Genomic DNA, 20,313 nt, shown 5'->3' with positions numbered 1-20,313 from the left:
CCTTTGAGACACAAATTTTTTACAACCTGAGAATGCCCTTCTCAGACCTGTGAGCCTCCTTTTCAAAATGTCATCATCAAGAAAGAAAGATAGAGAGAGACAGAGAGAGAGAGAGAGAGAGAGAGAGAGAAAGGTCTCAGTCTCCCAGTCCCTGTGGGAGGACTAACTTCACGATAAGCACCTCTTGGCAAACTCAGAGGGCCCAATCATATGGACCTGCACGGTTCTCTACTACTTCAGCCCTCACTCCAGCGCTTAAAAACTCTCTCACCTTTTGTTTCAGTGAAATTTAGTTCATTCTCCCTCTCCTATCTCAATGACTTTGACTCTTATTATAATCGTCTTGAATAAAGTCTTCTTTGCCTCTAGAACTCCAGCGGGTACAATTGGGTTTGACAGGTCACAGGCTGATGTTGTGGAGACAGTCACAGCCCTGTTTGGGCATAGTTTTAAGGATTACATCCCCAAGGGCACCTGCGTGGCTCAGTGGTTGGAGGTCTGCCTTCAGGGCGTGATCCCGGGGTCCTGGATTCGAGCCCCACATCCGGCTCCCTGCATGGAGCCTGCTTCTCCCTCTGCCTGTGTCTCTGCCTCTCTCATGAATAAATATATAAAATCTTTTTTTAAAAAAATGGTTAAGTCCCCAAAGGAACAAGAATACAACATTGGAGGTTTAGAGTGTGTGTGGTGGGTGGGTTAGTTAGGGAACATCTTTCCCTTGGTTTCCCCTTCTCATCTGCAGGAGTTCCTGTAGATAACCCCCTCACCTCTTGTCCTCCACTCCCCTCCCCTGCCTGCCCCTCCTCCCCTGCAGGGGATGCCGAGTGAATTGTTGAAGAGGCAGCCTTGAGCATCAGAGATCTGCTGACTATAAGGCCAACTTGGCCTGGCAGCCTGAAAGGGAGGAAAGTAAGCATTACATAAGTGTTTGTTAAATTGATCAACTGAAATATAAACAAATAAGGTTCAAACTCAGGCAAGAAGCAGGTAAATCATTTTTGACACCGTCAAATGCTATTTTTCAGGTCAGTGCTTACAACAAATTGAAGATACTACACTTCTAAATTCTGTTTAAAATACTTAAGGAGATTTAATTAACTAAGTTGCTCAAGGAGTCGATTAAGAGTTTAAATCATTAGACTTGAGCTAATCAATATTAATTAAAGAATAAGTAAAAGAGTCAGGGTGACTGATCTTTCCCAAATATAATTTTTAGATTTATAAATGATATGATAAAACTTGTGGAAAATACCTTAAAGATCGGTGGAAAATGTGGTTTTAAAATTTGTAACCTTAAGAAATTGTCAATTTAACTGTAAAATGTAAAAGTGTATTAATTGACAAAAGGCATTCTAGAAACTCACACGAACTATTAAAATAACTTACTACAAATTCCAATGTCTCAGGGATTATTTTGAACAAGCAGGACTGCAGATATGAATGCCACTAAAAAAGTCAATAAAAGGATTTTGAATATTGACGATGAGGGAATTATTTGTATAAACTTCTTTAAAAGATTTTATTTATTTATTTGAAAGAGAGAGAGGGGGAGAGAGGGAGAAAGAATCTTAAGCCAACTGGGCGCTAAGCATGCAGGCTGCCACAGGGCTCAATTCCAGGACCCTGAGGTCACAACGTGAGCTGAAACCAGGAGTCCGACGCTCTGAGTGAGCTACCCAGGTGCCCCATCTGTATCAACTTCTTTGGATAGTTTTTTGAAAAAGAAACCAGCCATCAAAAGATATGGCCCTTTAAAACAAACCTCCTATATTCTAAAATAAGAGAGATATTAGTTGCTGTTTTTAATCTCTATTTATTTGAGCAAGCACATTGTTAAAAACAAGACGACAGGCCAAAGGTGGAGCCCTTTATGCCCCCCATCCCCACATCAAGACTTAATCAGTTTCAGCTCCCCCAGAAATGGAATCTTAAGCCAGTCAAATCCATATCACCTGCTCAGCATGCTGGCTGGGTAGTCTGCCTCAGAGATGCCATGATCCCCTAATGGGAAGGGACCTTGCAATCACAATCCCCTTCTTTGTCTAGGACCACTTCTTGCTCCCACCCTGTTCTGCCTATGGAAGTCTTGCATTCTGGACAGTCCTTTGGAGCCCCTTCCTGTCCACTAGGCTGCATGCCGTCTGATTCATGAATCACTGGATGAAGCCAACACCATCTCTAAAATTTACCCAGTTGAATTTTTCCTCTTTAACAACAACATAAAATTTCAGTAGGTCCTCCATTACCCAGTGACCCAATTCTACACGAGTAGAATTTTAATTTTTAATGTTGTCGAAACAAATGAAAACAGAGCCACTTAACACCGGGAATGAAACGGAGGTGGCAAAGGCAGGCACATTAAAGAAAGTAAAATTTAACCTTACCTAACAGAAGTTGCAGAAATTCATGGCTTTTTTTTTTTTTTTTTTTTTTTTTGGAAATCAGTAGAGGACACCTGCCAATCCCCGGCTGCCAAGTCTGTTCACGCGAGCTCTGGACTTCCTGGTTTCCCTACCTCAATTACCCTGATCCAAATAACCAATCCTGATCCGGCAACCAATCAGCGGGAAAGTCCAACAATTTACGCATTTGCTCTGTAAAAACTCTTTCGTGTGTAAGCAACTCAGAGCTCATTGTCCCCATAGTCTTGAGTTTTGATCAACTCAGAGCTCACTGTCCCCATAGTCTTGAGTTTCAAGGATCGCAGTTTGAAAACCTTGCAATAAATTAATCTTTCTGCCTTACTCAGTGTCACAGCTCGGTTTTTGGTAGTGTTTTAAGGCCACGAGACACCTTTATACCAGAAATAAGCATGATACAATTGTGTGGATTTAGAGAACTGCCACCTAACTTTACTATTTTAAATGTTTGTACGGGTAGAAGGCATTATGCTAAGTACCTTAACCTGACCCAGTATTTCTATTCTAGTTGTATTGATACACATACAAAATAATACTATTAAAAAAAAAAAAACCTGAAATAGGAGAGCTACTCTGTGAAGCATAGTAAGATCACATCTCTCACCAGAGTCCCCAAAGACTCAGGTCGATTTGCTTTCAAGTTATATAACAGGTAGGCATTGACATGGCTGTGATGCAACTGTGATGTTTTATATGTAACTAAATGCCCATGGTCACATATGTGACTTCCCCAGTTGTCAAACTGTCCCTATGGGAAAGAGACTATATTTCAAGAAGATTTAATTTACTCTGTGAGCGTCAGGAAATCATTTAGTGAAAAAACAACTGGGAACTTCCTCTACTCAGACTTATGAGGCAGGTCCTATTGCTCTGAGTAAACACATCACAAAGGTGGTTACCATGTGAATGGATGGAAAGATGAGAAAGCTACTCGCAACACATTCAAGAGGAAGAACCTGGGGAGACTTCTCAGAAGCTAAGTGAAAAATAGGTTGGGGTTTAAGGGTAATTAAAGAGAAATAAAGTAAGCAAGAATGAAAAATGTGAGGGGGTGAGGAGGTGACAAGGCCAAGTGGAAGGAGATGGTAGACAGAAGGCTTTTGCAAATGGCCTCGAGGGAGGAGAAAAGCTGGAAGAGGAAGGTGGAGCAGTGAAATTCACAGGAGTTGGTTGCTCCCATCAATAATAAGAGGAGGCATTTCTCTAGGCCATTCCACCACGGAGGAAGAGAGGACGCTGGAGGAAACAGCACGGCCCAAGGCCAATGTATTTCACCTGGCAAGGGTTGACCTGGCCCTGTGAGCTGTTTGGAAGAATGGCAGCTGAGGGAGAAATCCAGACCTTTTTACTTTTCATTAGCTCAATAAAAACCAGGACACAATCAGCGTAACAAAAGGTGTGCGGATCACTTAATAGAATTCTACTGCGCTCATCAAAGGCCTTTCTCTCTTTAGAAGCCTGTTAGAGGTCTTACAGAGCTAAGGAAAGGCATCATCAAAGGAGCACTTGCCCTCACCTGCGTTAGGGAAAGCACAGGCAGGGCCACCTGCCGGATATGCCAGGAAGTGCAAGGAGAGAGGTTCCCCGTTTGAAAATCCCTCCCTTTGGGTTTGCAAAAAAAAAAAAAAAAAAAAAAAAAAAAAAAAATCAAATTCCCCTTAGCAGAGTCATTTGGACTTAGGCATTCATTTCTCTGATGTCCAAGGTTAAAATGTAAGTCAGCTAGCTAACTGGAAAAAAAAAAACTAGACTTCTTTTTTAAGGCAGGATCCTCGTCTCTAACGGTAATAACACTGTAGATGGTAATGTGGGGCCATCTTCTCAGCTTTTCTTCTTTGTAAAGAACCCGAATTAATAGGAGTCAGATGGAGAGGAACATTTTGCTACTGTGAACCTGCCATCCTGATCATGGCTCACTGGACGAGGGAGGAGATGAGATCCAAGCTAGGCCCATCAGGATCTTTTCCTTAAGCATTTAAACTGGCATACACAGAGATTAGCAATTGAACTGAGATGAAGGATTTCCTCAAATCCGAATTATGTAGGCACCACTTTTTTTTAAGATTTTATTGATTTATTCATGAGAGACACACACAGAGAGAGAGAGGCAGAGACACAGGCAGAGGGAGAAGCAGGCTCCCCATGGGGAGTCTGATGTGGGACTTGATCCCAGCACGCCAGGGTCATGACCTGAGCCAAAGGCAGATGCTCAACCACTGAGCCACCCAGGTACCCCATACAGGCACCACTTTTAAGTGAGGAAAATATGGAATTCCAGCACATCATAACAATTTTTTACAATACGATGTAATCATGAATAAGAATAACCTTATATTTGTATTTATAACTGCTATCCATTTATAAGATCTAAGTTACAAATATAAACACAATTATGCAATCAATAATAGTCAAATTAAGATAATAAAGATCATATGAAGAGCATGCTGTTTTGCTTAAATCATGGAAAGCTCAACATGTTGTGATGATGAGCCAATTTTTCCCGTGACTGACCCTAAGTGAGATAGTACCTTTGAAGTGATGGTTTGATGTTACAGACCCCATGTCATGTACCCCTTGCTATAAAATGAGTTGACTTGGTTCTTTTATCAATAGCCTTCATCATTTAGAGCACCACTGCCTGCTTGGAACTCCATTAGAAACATCCAAATTCGGGCAGCCTGGGTGGCTCAGCGGTTTAGCACCGCCTTCGGCCCAGAGCATGATCCTGGAGACTCAGGATCGAGTCCCACGTCGGGTTCCCTGCGTGGAGCCTGCTTCTCCCTCTGCCTGTGTCTCTGCCTCTCTCTCCTCATGAATAAATAAATAAAATCTTAAAAAAAAGAAACATCCAAATTCCAGGTCTTAAGTGAAGCACAGGAGTTGATTCGCAGTATTTGGTTTTAAGATGGTGGTCCAGATGATTCAGAATGTGTTGATTTCTTAAAAAATGATCGTTACAACAAACATCTCAAATATATAAATCCAAATAAAAGTAAGAAAGTATATCCATGTTTTCCTGAGCCTTCGAAGGCTCATTGCTCCAGAGCCACACGGTTTCGTAGAACCTTCTAAGATAATAAAAATCTTCTGTATCTGCACTCTCTGATACAACAGCCACCGACCACATGTGGCTATAGAGTTACTTACAATGTAATGTGACTGGCAAATTGAATATTAAAATTTATTTAATCTTAACCAATTTAAATTTAAATAGCCATATGTGGCTGGCAGCTGCTGTAATGGCCAGCAGCTGTACTTTTTTTCTGACTACCTGTCAAATGTTGGCTTTCCAAAATATTACTAAAACAACTTTTTGCATGACGAATTACTCATGCGATTTAGTAGCTTAAAACAACCAGCATGTAGTTGCTTGCATAGTTTCCACAATGCAGGAATGAGAGCAGCCTAGCTGAATGTTTATATGCAATATTGATTAAGAATATTAATTATAATTACATGACATCAATTCTTTCATGCATGTTTCATGTAAGTATTAAAACAGAGCATAGAAATAGTTTGCCCGAGTCATATAGCTGGTCAGTGACTGAGATGGGATTTGAATACACACAGTCTGCCTCCCAAGGCGAGACTTCTGACTGCTGCACTCTTGGGCTACTCTAAGGGGGAATCCCTGTGCACAACACAATCATCTCCAAACTTCGTGCCCTGACCTGTGGAGCCTCCACAATCTAGCCCACAGCTTTTAGCTAATCCCATTACTTTAAGCCTCATCAACTCCAGCCTCCCCTCCCACGGCCCCCCAGAGTACAGGGCCAGCCTGCTTTGCACCCCCTCTGTACCTTCATGCCTTCTGAAACTGGAAAACCTCGGGGAATGAAGGCGAGCTCTCAGAGAAACCAGCGCAGGGAAGCAGCCGGCCTCCCAACTGCCAACATCTGAATTCTGAGGCTGTAGAATCCAACTTTGACAATGTGATCCTTCAGACTGTTTCATAAGTGTTTATTTAGACTCTCCGCCCAAGAACAAGGAAAAGGAAATTTAGTGCCGAGCTGTGTGAACATGGTCCGACTCTCGGATAATTTATTTTTTATGACAGATTCCATTTTCTGCAGCTGGCATGATTACACGGGAATGCATTTGTCCACTGGGAGTACATTTGTGTCTTTTGCATGGGCTAACTCAGTGGCAGCATTTAATTTGTGCAGTATTATTCACTTATCAGCCCAAAAGACAGTACATGCTCAGAATCACTAAGTTATTGAAATGTTATTACAAGAATCAGTCTTGAGAGGCAAAAGGAACATTAGCGTGCAGCTTGAGATTGTCTCATTATCTTTAAAGTGCAGATGTCATTGAGATGATTAGTTTCCCGGATAAATTTAGGTTTGAAGAGGTGTGAATATGTGCTGTGTCAGAAATGTTGTGCTGCATATTATTTATTGCACAATGCACCTGTTGGAAACCGAGAGAAGTGCAGAGTGAACCTGGGTGGATATACAGCCATAGGGCTGGGATGTAGTCCATCGAACAGTGCTCCTCTGCAAGAGATCGTCACTTGTCAAGTCTCTCCAATGGTCCTAATGGTGGAACGTGGCCCAATGTTGCTAGAAATTTTGATTTTAAGAGGAACCAGATTTCTGGATATCTATATGAAATATCCCGATATTTGAATGTTGGTAAGCATGGTAGGCATCCAATGTTGCTAGAAATTTTGATTTTAAGAGGAACCAGATTTCTGGGTATCGATATGAAATACCCCGATGTCTGAATGTTGGTAAGCGTGGTAGGCATCTTTCTAACAAGGACTCCTAATGGCTCTCTTCTGTTGTAGTCCTTTTCCCTTAGAATGTGAATGGGATCTGTTACAGTAATGAGCTACTATTACTCCCTTGACTGTTACATTATGTGGCAAAAGGCTGATTATCTAGGGAGGCCCAATACCATCACATACTATCAAAGGGAGAAAGCAGGAGAAGGATGCCACAAGTTTTTGCTGCCCTTGAGGCTGTAAAAGGCCACACCAAGGACTGAGAAACATACAGATGTTGAGAGTTGCCCCAGGCTGATAGCCAGCAAGACTATGTGGGACCAACGTCCTACAACCACAAGGAATTAAATTCCGCCAATGACTTGAACAAGCTTGGAAAAGACTTCCTCCCCAGAGTTTCCAAGGAAGAGCTCATTGCAGCCAACACTTCCATTTTGGTCTCGTGAGACCCTGAACAGAGAACTCAACTGAGCCCAGCTGACTCATGACTAACAGACTCTGAGATAAATAAATGGGTGTCAGTTTTGGTTGCTACCTATGTGGTCGTTTATTACCCAGCGATAGAAAAATAATATTTTTATTATAAATTGTAAAATAATAATTGTAAATTATTTTACAAATAATTGTAAGCAATTAGAACTATTTACAAAAAGCGTTAGTAGGTCAGTTAGTGTGCATCTCCGAGGCATTGGTTTGCAGGCTCTAGTACAGCTACTGTGAGGTGAGGCAGTTCAGAGGGAAGAGGGTCTACAGCGGCCCTCCCTCTTCTAATGGAACAAGCTGTACTCTGTGCTTCTTGTGGTCATCCCTTAAAGGGTATCGTAAAAGAAATGAACTTTTGATTTGACATGCAAATAAAAATGGCACGTTTTGGGTAACGGGCAAAAGCATATGTGTGAATGCATTAACTGAGATGATTCATTGGCTTTGTGGGTATTTTCTGTATTCGGTTAATGTCAGATCATTGAGGTAAATGAAGAAGGGAAACGTCCTGAACCTTTTTTCCTATAAAATGAATTGGGGATAATTGTTTTCTTTTGAACTCTCTCTTGTCAGCCTATACAAATCTGCTCCATTTATTCTTGATCAAGGGTGTATTTTTTAAAGAATAGATAGATGGTGACTATTTGCACCCCTAAAGGTTCTCCACTTGAATACTAGGTTGTGAATATGGGCAAGTGCAGGAATTCCGGAAGAGGTAGTTTCTGTTTTGGCAAACAAGTTTTGGAAGGTTATCCCAAGTGGCTCTGGGAATAAATTTGTTCTCCTTGCGTATGTAACAACATCCTTTGGCTAACGTGTTTCTTGAATGTAAAAATGATTAATCAGGGATGCCTGCGTGGCTCAGTGGTTGAGTACCCGCCTTCAGCTCAGGGTCCTGGGATCGAGTCCCCCATCAGGGTCCCCGCAGGGAGCCTCGTCCCTCTGCCTGTGTCTCTGCCTCTCTCTGTGCGTCTCTCATGAATATATAAATAAAATCTTTTTAAAAATAAATAAAGATGACTAATCAGTAAGTACCTTCTGTTGCAGGCCTTAGAAGGCTCCCGTGATCTACTCAGCAGAGTCAACTGAACCCGAGCGTGTTCAAGATGCGTGTTGTGGATAGAGAGCCGAGGACAACGCTGGCTGAAAGGACGCACTGGCTCCCTGGCTGCCGCTACCTCACTACCTCCTTTTCTTTTTTAATCTTTCTGTTAAAAGATGTTACCCAGATTTCCTGGCTATGCACCCTGCCCCCCTACCATACCCGCAAATACCAATTCAAAGTCAGAAGACAGCTGGACTTGCTCAGTGCAGGTGAAAAGCTGGGGAACGTCAGTACACCCCCCACCCCATACCTAGTCCAACTGTTTGCAGAGCCCCTGCCCAGGGATGCTGGGCAGCTGGATTTGCACACAAGCGGATTTGAGACCATTCTGCTCTCTTTGGCAGAGAAGTGTGACCTGCTGCATATCTTACCCAGCACATAGGTCACTCTTGCTCTGGGTAAGTTCACGTGAAGGGCTTTGAAGAGCAGGCTGGGCCTTGGAGAAATTCTGAGGGTAACCTGGCTAATACTAATAATATTTACATGAGATTTTTACAAGTGCAACTGGTTTGGCCTCTGGTTCATCACCCTCACCCCTTCATCCCCCCCCCACCTCACTCTTCCTTTGTAGCATACTAGGCCTTTATTTGTATAAAGCTCTTACCCTGGGGGTGGAGATGGGGTGTGGGCCCTGCAGGTCTTCCCAGGTGGAATTTCTATTCCCTTATGGCCCAAGGCCAAAATGTGGGGAGAGGAGGAAAGTTTCCCTTTCATTAGCACTTAGAAAGTCTTTAAAATCAGCCATTTGTTTACTCAGTGGAGTCCTGAGATAATGGATGTTCATGAAATAAAACGTCCTAACCATAGAGACCAGAGATGATTTTTACTATCTGTTTGGGAACGCTAAAAACTTACATAATATAACTACCCACTATAATTGTTGTTTCTTTCTCTTTTTAAAAAACTTATTTATTTATTCATGAGAGACAGAGAGGGAGGCAGAGGGAGAAGCAGACTCCGTGCAGGGAGCCCGATGCGGGACTTGATCCCAGGACTCCGGGTTCACGCCCTGGGCTGAAGGCAGGCGCTCAACCGCTGGGCCACCCAGGCGTCCCCATTATTATTGTTTTTGGAATTTTCCAGTTAGTGTCTCGTGCACGTGCACATGAAATAAGGCCTGCATTTAGCTACCTTGTTATTTGATTGAACAGTAGGACTTATTCTGGGATTCCTCTTCCTCTTCAGTTTAGGTCCTACGTTGTATATGTAAGAGATTTTTTTTTCTGATACTTTCCAAAAATTGGTTTATACTACTTTGTAGAGATATCTGTATATTATTAACACATCATAACATGCCAGAAGTCTCAATTCCTTGATCACAAGATCTTTTTTTTTCTTTTTTTCTTCAAATTAACCCTTGGGTTGATTTCTCAATGGAAGGTAATGAAGTAAAATTGCATACAGCATTTTCCTATGGTATGTTCAAACTCCTGTTCCACTTTTGCCTTGTTGATGTTAAAATCTGCAACTTGACCTTTCTCTGAAATTAATGGTCACACAGACACTATAGGTCAGGTTCTAGCAGTATCAATATTTGCTTGGCCGGAAAAATGTTTTCATCTGTTTGCACATGATCTATTTTCCAGTTCTCTGAAGGTCCTGCATATCTTTTTGCAATTCATTCTGTGAGGAGGAAATTTCCAGAGCAGACTGCAAATCCATGGTGTCCTGCAGGAGCATCACAGGAGTCACTCTCATGTAGTTACCACACCAGCTGGTCACCTAGAAACTTTCCTCCCCACTATTGTTTTATGCTAGTGGCATTTTACTTTCAGGCTGGCGATTAATATAACGTTAGTATCAATTATAATTTCATTTGATAGGATAATGAATTCATTTCACTTAAACCAATAATAATTTTGAATAGTTAAAAAGTATAATAATTTCAAATTTCTGAGTGTGCCACCGGTATGGCAGGCATCTTTTTCTCAAGCTAGTTAGTGAAACACTTGCTTGATACTGAAAAAAAAGCAAACAGCTACAGAGGACAGTGTAAATATTAAAAAAAAAAAAGGCTAATTACTGTGCTACCCTGGCAAGGGGACTACTGTGTTCTTTATAGACAGGCCTGTGGCTTCTGCAGATGAACCAAATTTCTAGTAGCAGCGCTTTAAAAAAAGATGTAGTCAGGGAAATATGGTTTTTCAGATCTTGGAAAGAACTAATCACTGGACTTTAGTATATAAGAAAAAGAAAAGAAAAACATTATATTTGAGAAATACCTATATAGGTTTCAGGGTTTCTAGGAAACCAGATTAGCAATTAGAACGACGTTTGGTGAATAGCACATGTGGGCAAGAAAAGGGGGTCGCCCCAGAGGGATATTTTATACAGATTAGGAAAAGCCTGCTGCTTCTCTCTCATTCAGTAAGCAAGTCCATTTTTAGTGTATTGGTAGGTATTTTTCTCTTCTTCTGTCTCCATCTCTGAAAACATTCTCTCTTTATATTTATATATGTTAATATTATTGATAGCTTTGCAGTGAAATTCTGATCTTGCGTTGGACTCATTCTGCTATTTCAAATATCTTTGAATGGTTATCTTTCTTTCTTTCTTTCTTCTTCTTTTTCTTTCTTTCTTTCTTTCTTTCTTTCTTTCTTTCTTTCTTTTCTTCTTCTTCCTTCTCCTCCTCCTCTTCCTCCTCCTCCCCCTCTTCCTCCTCCTCCTCCTCCTCCTCCTCCTCCTCCTTCTTCTTCTTCTTCTTCATCTGGAGAAGAGAATCATTTCCTGCCAGGCAAAGGATAACTTGAGGTAAGTTTCTTCCTTATCCAAATGTAGGATGAGGAGGCATTCTTTTGTCCTGGGATTACAGAGTAAGAAATATATATAGAAATCTGGAACTCAATTTTTAACTTGATGGTAACCATCCAAAATTTAAACCTAAAACTCCTACCCAATTTTTTAAAGAAGATTTTATATATTTACTTGAGAGAGAGAGAGAGAGAGAGAGAGAGAGAGCAAGCTAGAGAGGACACGAGGAGGAGAATGGGGCGGGGATGGGAGGTGGTGAGAGGGGAAGGGGTGGATGGAGAAGGAGAAGCAGGCGTCCTGCTCAGCAGAGAGCCTCATGCAGGCTCCATCCCAGGGCTCCTGGGGCCCGACCTGGGCTGAAGCACATGCTGAACCCACTGAGCCACCCAGGCGCCCCTCATGTTCAATTTATATTAACTATTTTTGGAGCAACTTACCTATGTGAATCTACTTTTTAACTATTCAAATTTTTTTTAAAAGATTTATTTATTTATTCATTTTAGAGAGGGAGAGAATGCATGTGCCCTGGAGCAGGGGAGGGAGGGGCAGAGGGAGTGGGAGATAAGCAGACCCCCTCACCCCACCCCTCGCTGAACAGGGCTCCAGCCCAGGGTTCTGAGATCATGACCTAAGCCAAAATCAACAGCTGGACACTCAACCAACTGGGCCTCTATTCATTAACTATTCATTTTTTAATTCCCAATATAGATCAAGTTCTTCTGATAAAGACTGTGTCCAGATTGACATGTGCTATACATGTAAAATACATGCTGGATTTCAAAGGCTTAGTTCCAAATATAAAATACAAAATATATTAAAAAATCTTATTAAAGATCTTATTATAGCTTGATCATATGGTGCAGTTATAATAACAGGCGTCATCGGTTGGGATGCTAAAGTACATTGTTATAATCAGTTTCACCTGTTTCTCTACTGCTCTCAGCATGGCTACTGAAAAAGTTCAGATTGTGCATGTGGCTCTTTTTTCCTAAGTTCTGCAGTCGCCCAGAATATGAAGTCATACAGTGAGAAACTCCCATACAGTCCTTGGGAGTTTCCTTCCCCTGAGAAACCCCTGGTATTGGAGAAGGCCCTCCTTTAGATTCTAGGTAGTGGCCAGACTGGAGGGGTTATCCTCAATCACCAGGAGCCTGAGGCTGGCTGTTCATTGTGCTTGCTTTTGGTCTCAAAAGTCCAACTAATGGCAGGCTTCTGGAAAGCATTTCCCCATCATTATCTGAGCTTCTAGCTCACCAGCCATCAGCCAACGGGACTGCCCTGTGCCCACACCTTGTAGGTAACCCATGGAAGGGCCAGACTAGGGAATGAGAGCAGCTAACCAGGACAGCCATTTATTTGCCTTGGAACTTGGCAGCCCACCTTCAAAGAGGGGCAGAGGGAGTGGGAGATAAGCAGACCCCCTCACCCCATCCCGTCGCTGAGCAGGGCTCCAGCCCAGGGGCCTAAGCTCATGACCTAATGATGTTAGGCAAACGATCATTCGCCTGCACTCAAGCACTTTATGGGGGATTTGGTCTAGCTTCTACACCTCGGACACCACCCTCTAAAACAAGCCTTACTCAGCGGCCTCACATCGGTCACACTGATTAGGACCAAACTGAACACAACTATTGAAAACACAAGCGCTCAAGTGTTCATGGATGGGCTGTGACTAGACTTCGAGATTTTTTTACCACTCCCTGAGAATATGGTTTCTGGGAACTGATAAATACACGTCATTTGCATCACGATGTCGAGAGTGGCTGCTGTCCTGCTATACTGGGGACATCAGTTATCCATCAGCATCTTTAGGGTATAAAATCTAGATGCACGCAGATGACAGGTTAGTCATCCCTGAAACAGTCACAACACATGAAAGATTTCTGACTCTGAAATGGTTTTTTTTTCTTCCATTACACCCCTCTTTTATAAACGTCGCATTAAATGGGCAGAGACAAATTATGCAAATTGAAAAAGACCAAATGAACTCTCTGGAGTTTCAGTCTCAGTCTTCACCACTTGCTCAAGATCTTTCCTGTGGGAAAACATCCCAAAATGAAATTCACAACTTCACTTTTCATTTCTATGCTAAGGATTCCTATTTTGATCTTTTCAGCCCCCACTTGTCTTCTAGGCTCTAGCGCTACATTTCCAACTGTTTTATCCATTCCCCCCAAACCCCACACATTTAAATTGCACTATATATAACTGAGTCATGTTCAAAAACTTGAAAAGCAGAAGGAAAAAGAAAACTTGGTAGAAAGTATGTAGTACATTACATCTAAAGGGAAAACAAATCCTAAGCGGGAGGCAGTATTTTGTCTCTACTGGATTACACAAACCCTCAGGTTATCCACTTTCTTCTCTGGTCATCAGACAGCTTCTAATCAATCTGGCTTCCCAGGAAGCTCCTCACCTGTAAAAGTAGTTCTTGAATTTAATGCTTTTGTTTTACAGATGCTAACATTCTGTTGTTATCTCCACATACAGATATTTTTATTAAATATGTGTACTGAGAATACACTATAGTCTAAGTCCTGAAATTGCATAAGTGGCATTAGAGAAGCATATAAGATCTATACCTTATTATGTAAGATAATGATATGTAATGCCTAGAAAAGCAAATAATGTGGATTCTTGACCTAGTCTGAAGGACCAGAAAGACTTATCCAAGGTAATAGCATTTGAGAATGCGTAAGGGCCTTGGGGTGAAAGGAAGTAAAAAAAAAAATTATTGTGAAAGAAATACTGTTCCAAACCCAGTTTGGGATAAAACCTTATTCCTTGATATAATTAGTAATCTCCTTATTGAATAAATTAGAATTCTGAGAATTGCTTAATTATTTATGGGATAAACATTGGTCTTGGGAAACCGATCACTCATGCTTCCGCCTGACAGTTAAGAGTCTGCAGACCTTGAAATAAACATTCTTTTTTGCCTAATCTATATAGTCCATGCATGCCCTCTACTAGAAGAGACACTCCAGCTGGCCCACTAGAGGTTGTTCCCATGCAGCAAGATTATAATCAAACTGGCACGTGCTCGTAGCTAAGTTACCTAGGAAGTTGTTATGGTCTCAAGAATTACTTCTAGGTCTACAATTAGGTTAATATCATGGAGAACAGAACCACAATGGAGGCACTCGGTCTAGTGAAAAAGGAAGCCAAGGGATAAGCCAAATCCAGATGGAGCAAGGAATTACCCTTTGGTATTTAGATCTTATTCATAAACACACAATATAAAAAAGATGCGAGGGTGATCGCATTTACATTTTATAAAGATCAATCTTTCTATGATATGCTATCTAATGGGAACATAAATGTGAGTCACAAATACAAGCAAAATATTTAATTGTAAATGTTCTAGGAGCCACAGTAGAAAAAATTAAAGAGAATCCGGTGAATTAATTACAATACTATAGTTAATATAACTCAATACATCAACAATGTTTTCATTTTAACACGTAGCGAGTATAAAAAATTATTTACTAAAAAAAATTATTTACTCCGTTCTTCATTACCTTCACCTCCATCCTGTGTTATCCTAGAATATTAAGGTGAATTGTTAAAAGTTCCAGTGACAATGGAAAGGCTTTAAAAATTTTTTTTTGATATTTTATGGAAAACAACGTGAGAACTTTCATTTTCCTCTAATAAGATCATAGTTCAGAATGTGCTATGTTTAATTTCTGTGAATATGTTTTCTTATTGATGAACTCCTGCATAAATAAAAGATAATGGGTACTTAGTGAGGAGATCCTCCAACATCATTATCCAGATCATTTTCACTAAATTAAAAATAATATTGCATCCAGAAATGCAGTATTTTACCTGTTGGTGCCTCCTTCCAACCAAAAAAGCAAAACACAATTGAAGCTTCTTTTAAACATCTTCATTTTTCAAAAACATAGAATCAATATTTTTGAGGGTGGCTTATTTCTTATAAAAAATTTGGGGTTTTTTTAAATGTGAAAATCCAAAAGGCTGAAATAAAAGCATTTGAATTTCTCCAAATTCAAGTAAGATTCATTTGATCGTTTAATTCTATCAGTGTCTGAAAACACTCTTATGAAGAGATAGTATAATCATCCCATTTTACAGATGAGGAAATTGGATGAAAGACATACTTTTAGCAAGACTCTAATATTACCTTGAATATAGTTACAAATTGAATCCTGAGAATATTTGTCATACTACTGATATAATTAACTTATTATAATGACAGTGTCTTACAGCAGCTAATATTTATTCAAAGTTTCCTGAGTGCTAGGCAGTGTTTTAAATGCTTTATGGATCCAAACCTAATCCCCCAATTGCCCTACAGGTGGATACCCTTAGTAGCTCCATTTTTTAAAAGATTTTATTTATTTATTCATGAGACACACACACACACACACACACACAGAGGCAGAGACACAGGTAGAGGGAGAAGCAGGCTCCATGCAGGGAGCTCATCATGGGACTCGATCCCGGAACCCCAGGATCATGCCCTGGGCTGAAGGCAGCCGCTCAACCACTAAGCCACCCGGGCGCCCCAAGTCCATTTTTTTGAATGAGGGAATTACATGAAGAGATAAATTCTTAAAAAAATCTTTAATAAATTGAAATGCTTCCCACATTGTCGTTCTCAAGAATGTTTGAAAATAGCCTCGAGCATATTTTATAATTATTAGTTTGTAATAATGGTTGTAAAAGCAGCTGTAATCAGTGGAGGGCTCTGTAAGCGTTGGGCACTGCTCAAGGCATTTGCATGTAATGACCCACTTGATGATAATGGTGATCTGCGAGACGGGGACTCTAGTACTCTCACTATTTTAGAGAGAAGAAAACAGGCAACAGGATGTGGGTAAATGGGCCAGAGAAGAATGACAGTGGCAGGACTCCTATCTGCAGCCTGAGAGCGCACGTGTTAAAATTGTATTCAAGTTAGTGCTTACCCAGAGAGGCTGAAATGGGGAGATTTCCCTCATTTCCCAAACTGTGAATGAAGAAACGAACTCATCAATTTTGGCTGACTGACCCATTTTAATGAATGCCTTTCTTTTCCCCCTTCTACAACTGTTCTAATTTAACAGTTTTCCTGTCCTAAAAACCAAAAACCTGCTTGTATCATCCAAATATACATTCTAATTACTGGAGTTGGAACTCAAGGTATTTAAAAAAAAAAGCTTAATTTTAAAGGGAGTTTTCTTTTTATAATCTCTATTAAAAAGTTAAGCAGCACCCAAAAATTACCCTGCCTTAAATAATCCTCTAGAGCTACAAGTTTGAGGATTTAGTGAAATATAAAGAAACATCTGATTAGTTGATTTAACTAAGTCACATCGACATTCTATTTTATATCAATTCGTATTTTATAATCCAGCACTAAGACTAGTGAGTGAGAGTTTTCTAAAAATTCTTACTGTATACATTTCACTAAAAAAAAATATGTCCCGGGCCTTCAGTTTATGTATTTACTAAAAGCTATGTGGTCCTTTCTATAGAGTATCTAAAATAAAAATTCACACATATACCCATTGGTGGCACATTAGTAGTTACAAGCACTATTTTAAAGCTTGAGACTTTTGGTGAACGATCATTCAGTTTTTCCCCATATATGGACGCCACACCTTGTTGTCAATAAATAATTCCACTTTAATGGCAAAGTAATAATTTAGACAGATACAGGGTGCACATTTGCAAAAAAATATATGCAAGCTGGTTTACAAGCTAGAGGAACAATAAACCAATAGAAAATACATCATCCAGTTAAGTCCATTGACACCAAGTACTTATTATTGGGGCTTTACAAAGACTACAAAACTTTTCAGATGATTTATTTCACTGTTTCTGCCTATTTACATGATATGTTACATCAAAAATGTACAAAATATAAAATGTATACAGACGCATGTTTCACAAACTAGTTTAAGTTGTAAACTAGGTGAACCTACTGGGATGTATTGCAGGAATTTGTGTTTATGATCATGTTTGGACTGTGTTTCTCAAAAATGGCAGGGAAAGATTAGCAATTTTTTTAGATCACATATTATACAAGGGCAACCAGTCACTCATCCAGCTACATATATTGATGTTTTACAACAGTTTTGATCCATGTTCGAGGCTTCAAAGTCAGGGTGACCATTCTATGTGCATAAATTCAGTTCAGATTTCTCTTAGGGCAATAGCACCGTGTAGGACCTGTGGACTTAGTGACACTCTGAAAACTGCACAGATGTCTTGTGCTGTTATTGTTCTATAGCAACTGACCCACGGGTGGTCACAGAGAGTAGCACCAATTGCCCATCCTGAAAGCAACACATCTTCACACGCTTAGAACACGTCTACACCATGGCCTAGCCCTTCGGTTCTAAAAACTCAAAACCCGTCCTCTGTGAGTGATGGTAACTTCTCCAATGATTCCCATCAGTTTTCATGCACTCTCTTTAAAGCCTGCCACAACAGATGCACTTTCAGACTTTTTTTTTTTTTTTTACTTTTCCAAGAATGTATCGGCTTCATGAACAGTTTTGAAGCATGCTCACTCTAGCACTGATAGCTCCTGCATAGTCATGACAACTGTAAATACAGGACAAACACATCAGATAATAACAGCTTGGAGGGTCTGCATTCTGTATTTGTTTGCAATGTACAGGAAATCTCAGCAAGTGAAACACCTCTTAACACCGACAGGATTAAAATACATTTTTTGTGTGCGTGTGTTTGTTTTGATTTGTGCAAGTTTTTAAAATTATTATTTACAATACCTACCCAGTAGACTGTGCAAATCTAACCTTCTCTTACAGTATAAGCGCTTCCTCTTCCACAGTGACTTCACTGCTTCAGTGTTCTTTAATGCTGAATTTCTCATGTACAACGATAGCAATCAAAACAACATGCTCCAAACTAATAGTAACAGGAATCATAATCACAAAAAGAATAGGGGAGGAAAGCCAAATAGTTGTGTCCGTGTTGCATCTAGTGCTTCCAGCTCTGCGGGATGAGATTTCCAAATCTCCCTCCTTCTAAAACGCCATTTGCCTAGAACTGGATGGAATTTAGCCACATGTCTTAGCTTTTAAGTGACGGTCAAAGAGGGTTTCTGGGTTACTTGGACACTTTGGAGGACAGGCAACTGATTCTCAAGGGCAGAAAAATACTGATTTTTCTCCTATCCAATTCTTCTGGAAAAAAAAAAAACAAAACAAAAACAAAACAAACCAACCCAAAACAACCAAACCAAAAAAAGACCCAAAACAGATATATAGAGATGAGAGGCTACTGTGTGAACTGGTGTTGCTTGGTTATAAATGAAAAGACAGTGGAAATCACCGACGGTTTAGGATTTAAACCAACTGTTAAACTGTTGTAGAAATCTGTTTTAAGGCAGTGAGACAGCACCATAGGAAATGTTCCTTCTTTCACTGAAAAGGCTCAAACGAGTAAAGCCCTAAGAAAGCCTTTTGTCAGTGTTGACTAATAATTGGTATAAAACTCTTGTTCGGGGAGTGGGCCGGTGGTTTCAAAAGACCACTGTGGTAAAAACAACCTTATAAAACCTGTGACTCATAGACGAGGAAGGTGGTGGAGCACATCATGCGAACGTGGCAGTTAAGAATGACACTGGCACGACTCCAGCTTGCCATAGTAGTGTTTTCCTGGTGGTTGCACAATTCCGGCTGTGCTTACGGAGGACTGGCCTCTTGGCTTCGTTTTGGAATGGGGTGAGCGCACGACACAGATCCCACTGGGGCCCTGTGACCAGCACCGTGTGGCACAAAGGAGGCTTGGACGGGGAAGCAGGGGCCCTGCTTGGGGGTGGGGGGTGAGAAGGGCCCCTCGAGGAACAAATGGAAGGGATGACAGAAGGGCTGCATTGTAAACTTTTAAAGAGGGACAAAATAAAGTCCAGTCTGGCTATCCCACGTGCACTCCATTCCGTCGCCCTGTCATGAGGGTCCTTCCCGGTTGAGTAATGGAGCCGTGCAGGGCCCCACAGATATAAAAACGCCTAGAAATAAAATAAAGTTAAGCTTCCATTTCCGTCGAGCATCTTGGCGGTTCAGGCTTCCTCCTGCTGCCTCCTGGGAGACCACAGCTCTGGGGCAGGGCCCTCGACAGGGCACTTTCGTACTGGCAGTGGTGTAGGGACAATACCTTGCCTCTCAGGCCTTTGGAAAGAGCGTCAGTCTTTTCCCCTAACTTTGTTCACCCTTTAGAGGGTAGATTCCAGGGACGAATCCAAAATGTCTTCATGGTGGCTGGTGCTATCGCTGTCACAGCTTTGGGTGCCCGAGTAGTTGGCTGCTTCTTGGAGCTTCATTAGCATATTCATCTGCGGAAAGAGAAAGACACATGGATGTGGCAGCGACGCAGGGAGTGGGCCGGCCCTCAGCCCCCCTCAGCCCGTGGCCCTGAGCTCCGCCAGGCACCCCGAACTCCCAGCCAAGGGCCACGGGGACATGACTTTGACTTCCAGCCGTCGCCTGGGGCTCCTCTACCGGCTCTCCCACGCACGGCCCCCCCAGCAGCAAGCCATGGGGGCCAAATGGGGCCTGGAGAGAGTGCTGTGATGGGGGCTTATGACCCAATGGGCTCCGGTGGGGAGCCCGGGGAGGGCTCATCCCCGCTGGATCTGGGCCCGCTGCTGGACGGCAAGAAGCTGACCGCACCCGGTGGCACCTGCAAGCCGTGGACCTTCACGCACACGCTCCCCCGGGCCGGGGTGGGGGGCAGGAGCACAGGGCATGGCACCATGGCACCTGCTGGCTTGGGGCTGGCCCCGGGGAGGGGCAGGGAGCAGGTCCTGGGTGTCTGAAGAGGGAGAGGCAAAGAATCGCTGT

General features: G+C 41.6%; 1 protein-coding gene across 1 annotated transcript in view; it reads right to left on the bottom strand.

The window, feature by feature from the left end:
- Positions 1 to 17,113: 17,113 nt before the first annotated feature.
- Positions 17,114 to 20,313, bottom strand: part of NAV3 (neuron navigator 3) — a 357,285-nt gene continuing 354,085 nt past the window's right edge. Inside the window, 1 exon segment of the mRNA XM_055341892.1 lies at positions 17,114 to 19,805. Within this exon segment, the coding sequence (XP_055197867.1) occupies positions 19,686 to 19,805 (120 nt within the window). The 3' untranslated portion in view covers positions 17,114 to 19,685.

This window comes from Nyctereutes procyonoides, unplaced genomic scaffold (assembly GCF_905146905.1).
Source record: "Nyctereutes procyonoides isolate TBG_1078 unplaced genomic scaffold, NYPRO_anot_genome, whole genome shotgun sequence".
Classification (NCBI taxonomy): domain Eukaryota; kingdom Metazoa; phylum Chordata; class Mammalia; order Carnivora; family Canidae; genus Nyctereutes; species Nyctereutes procyonoides.
This window is presented reverse-complemented; position numbering and strand designations above follow the sequence as displayed.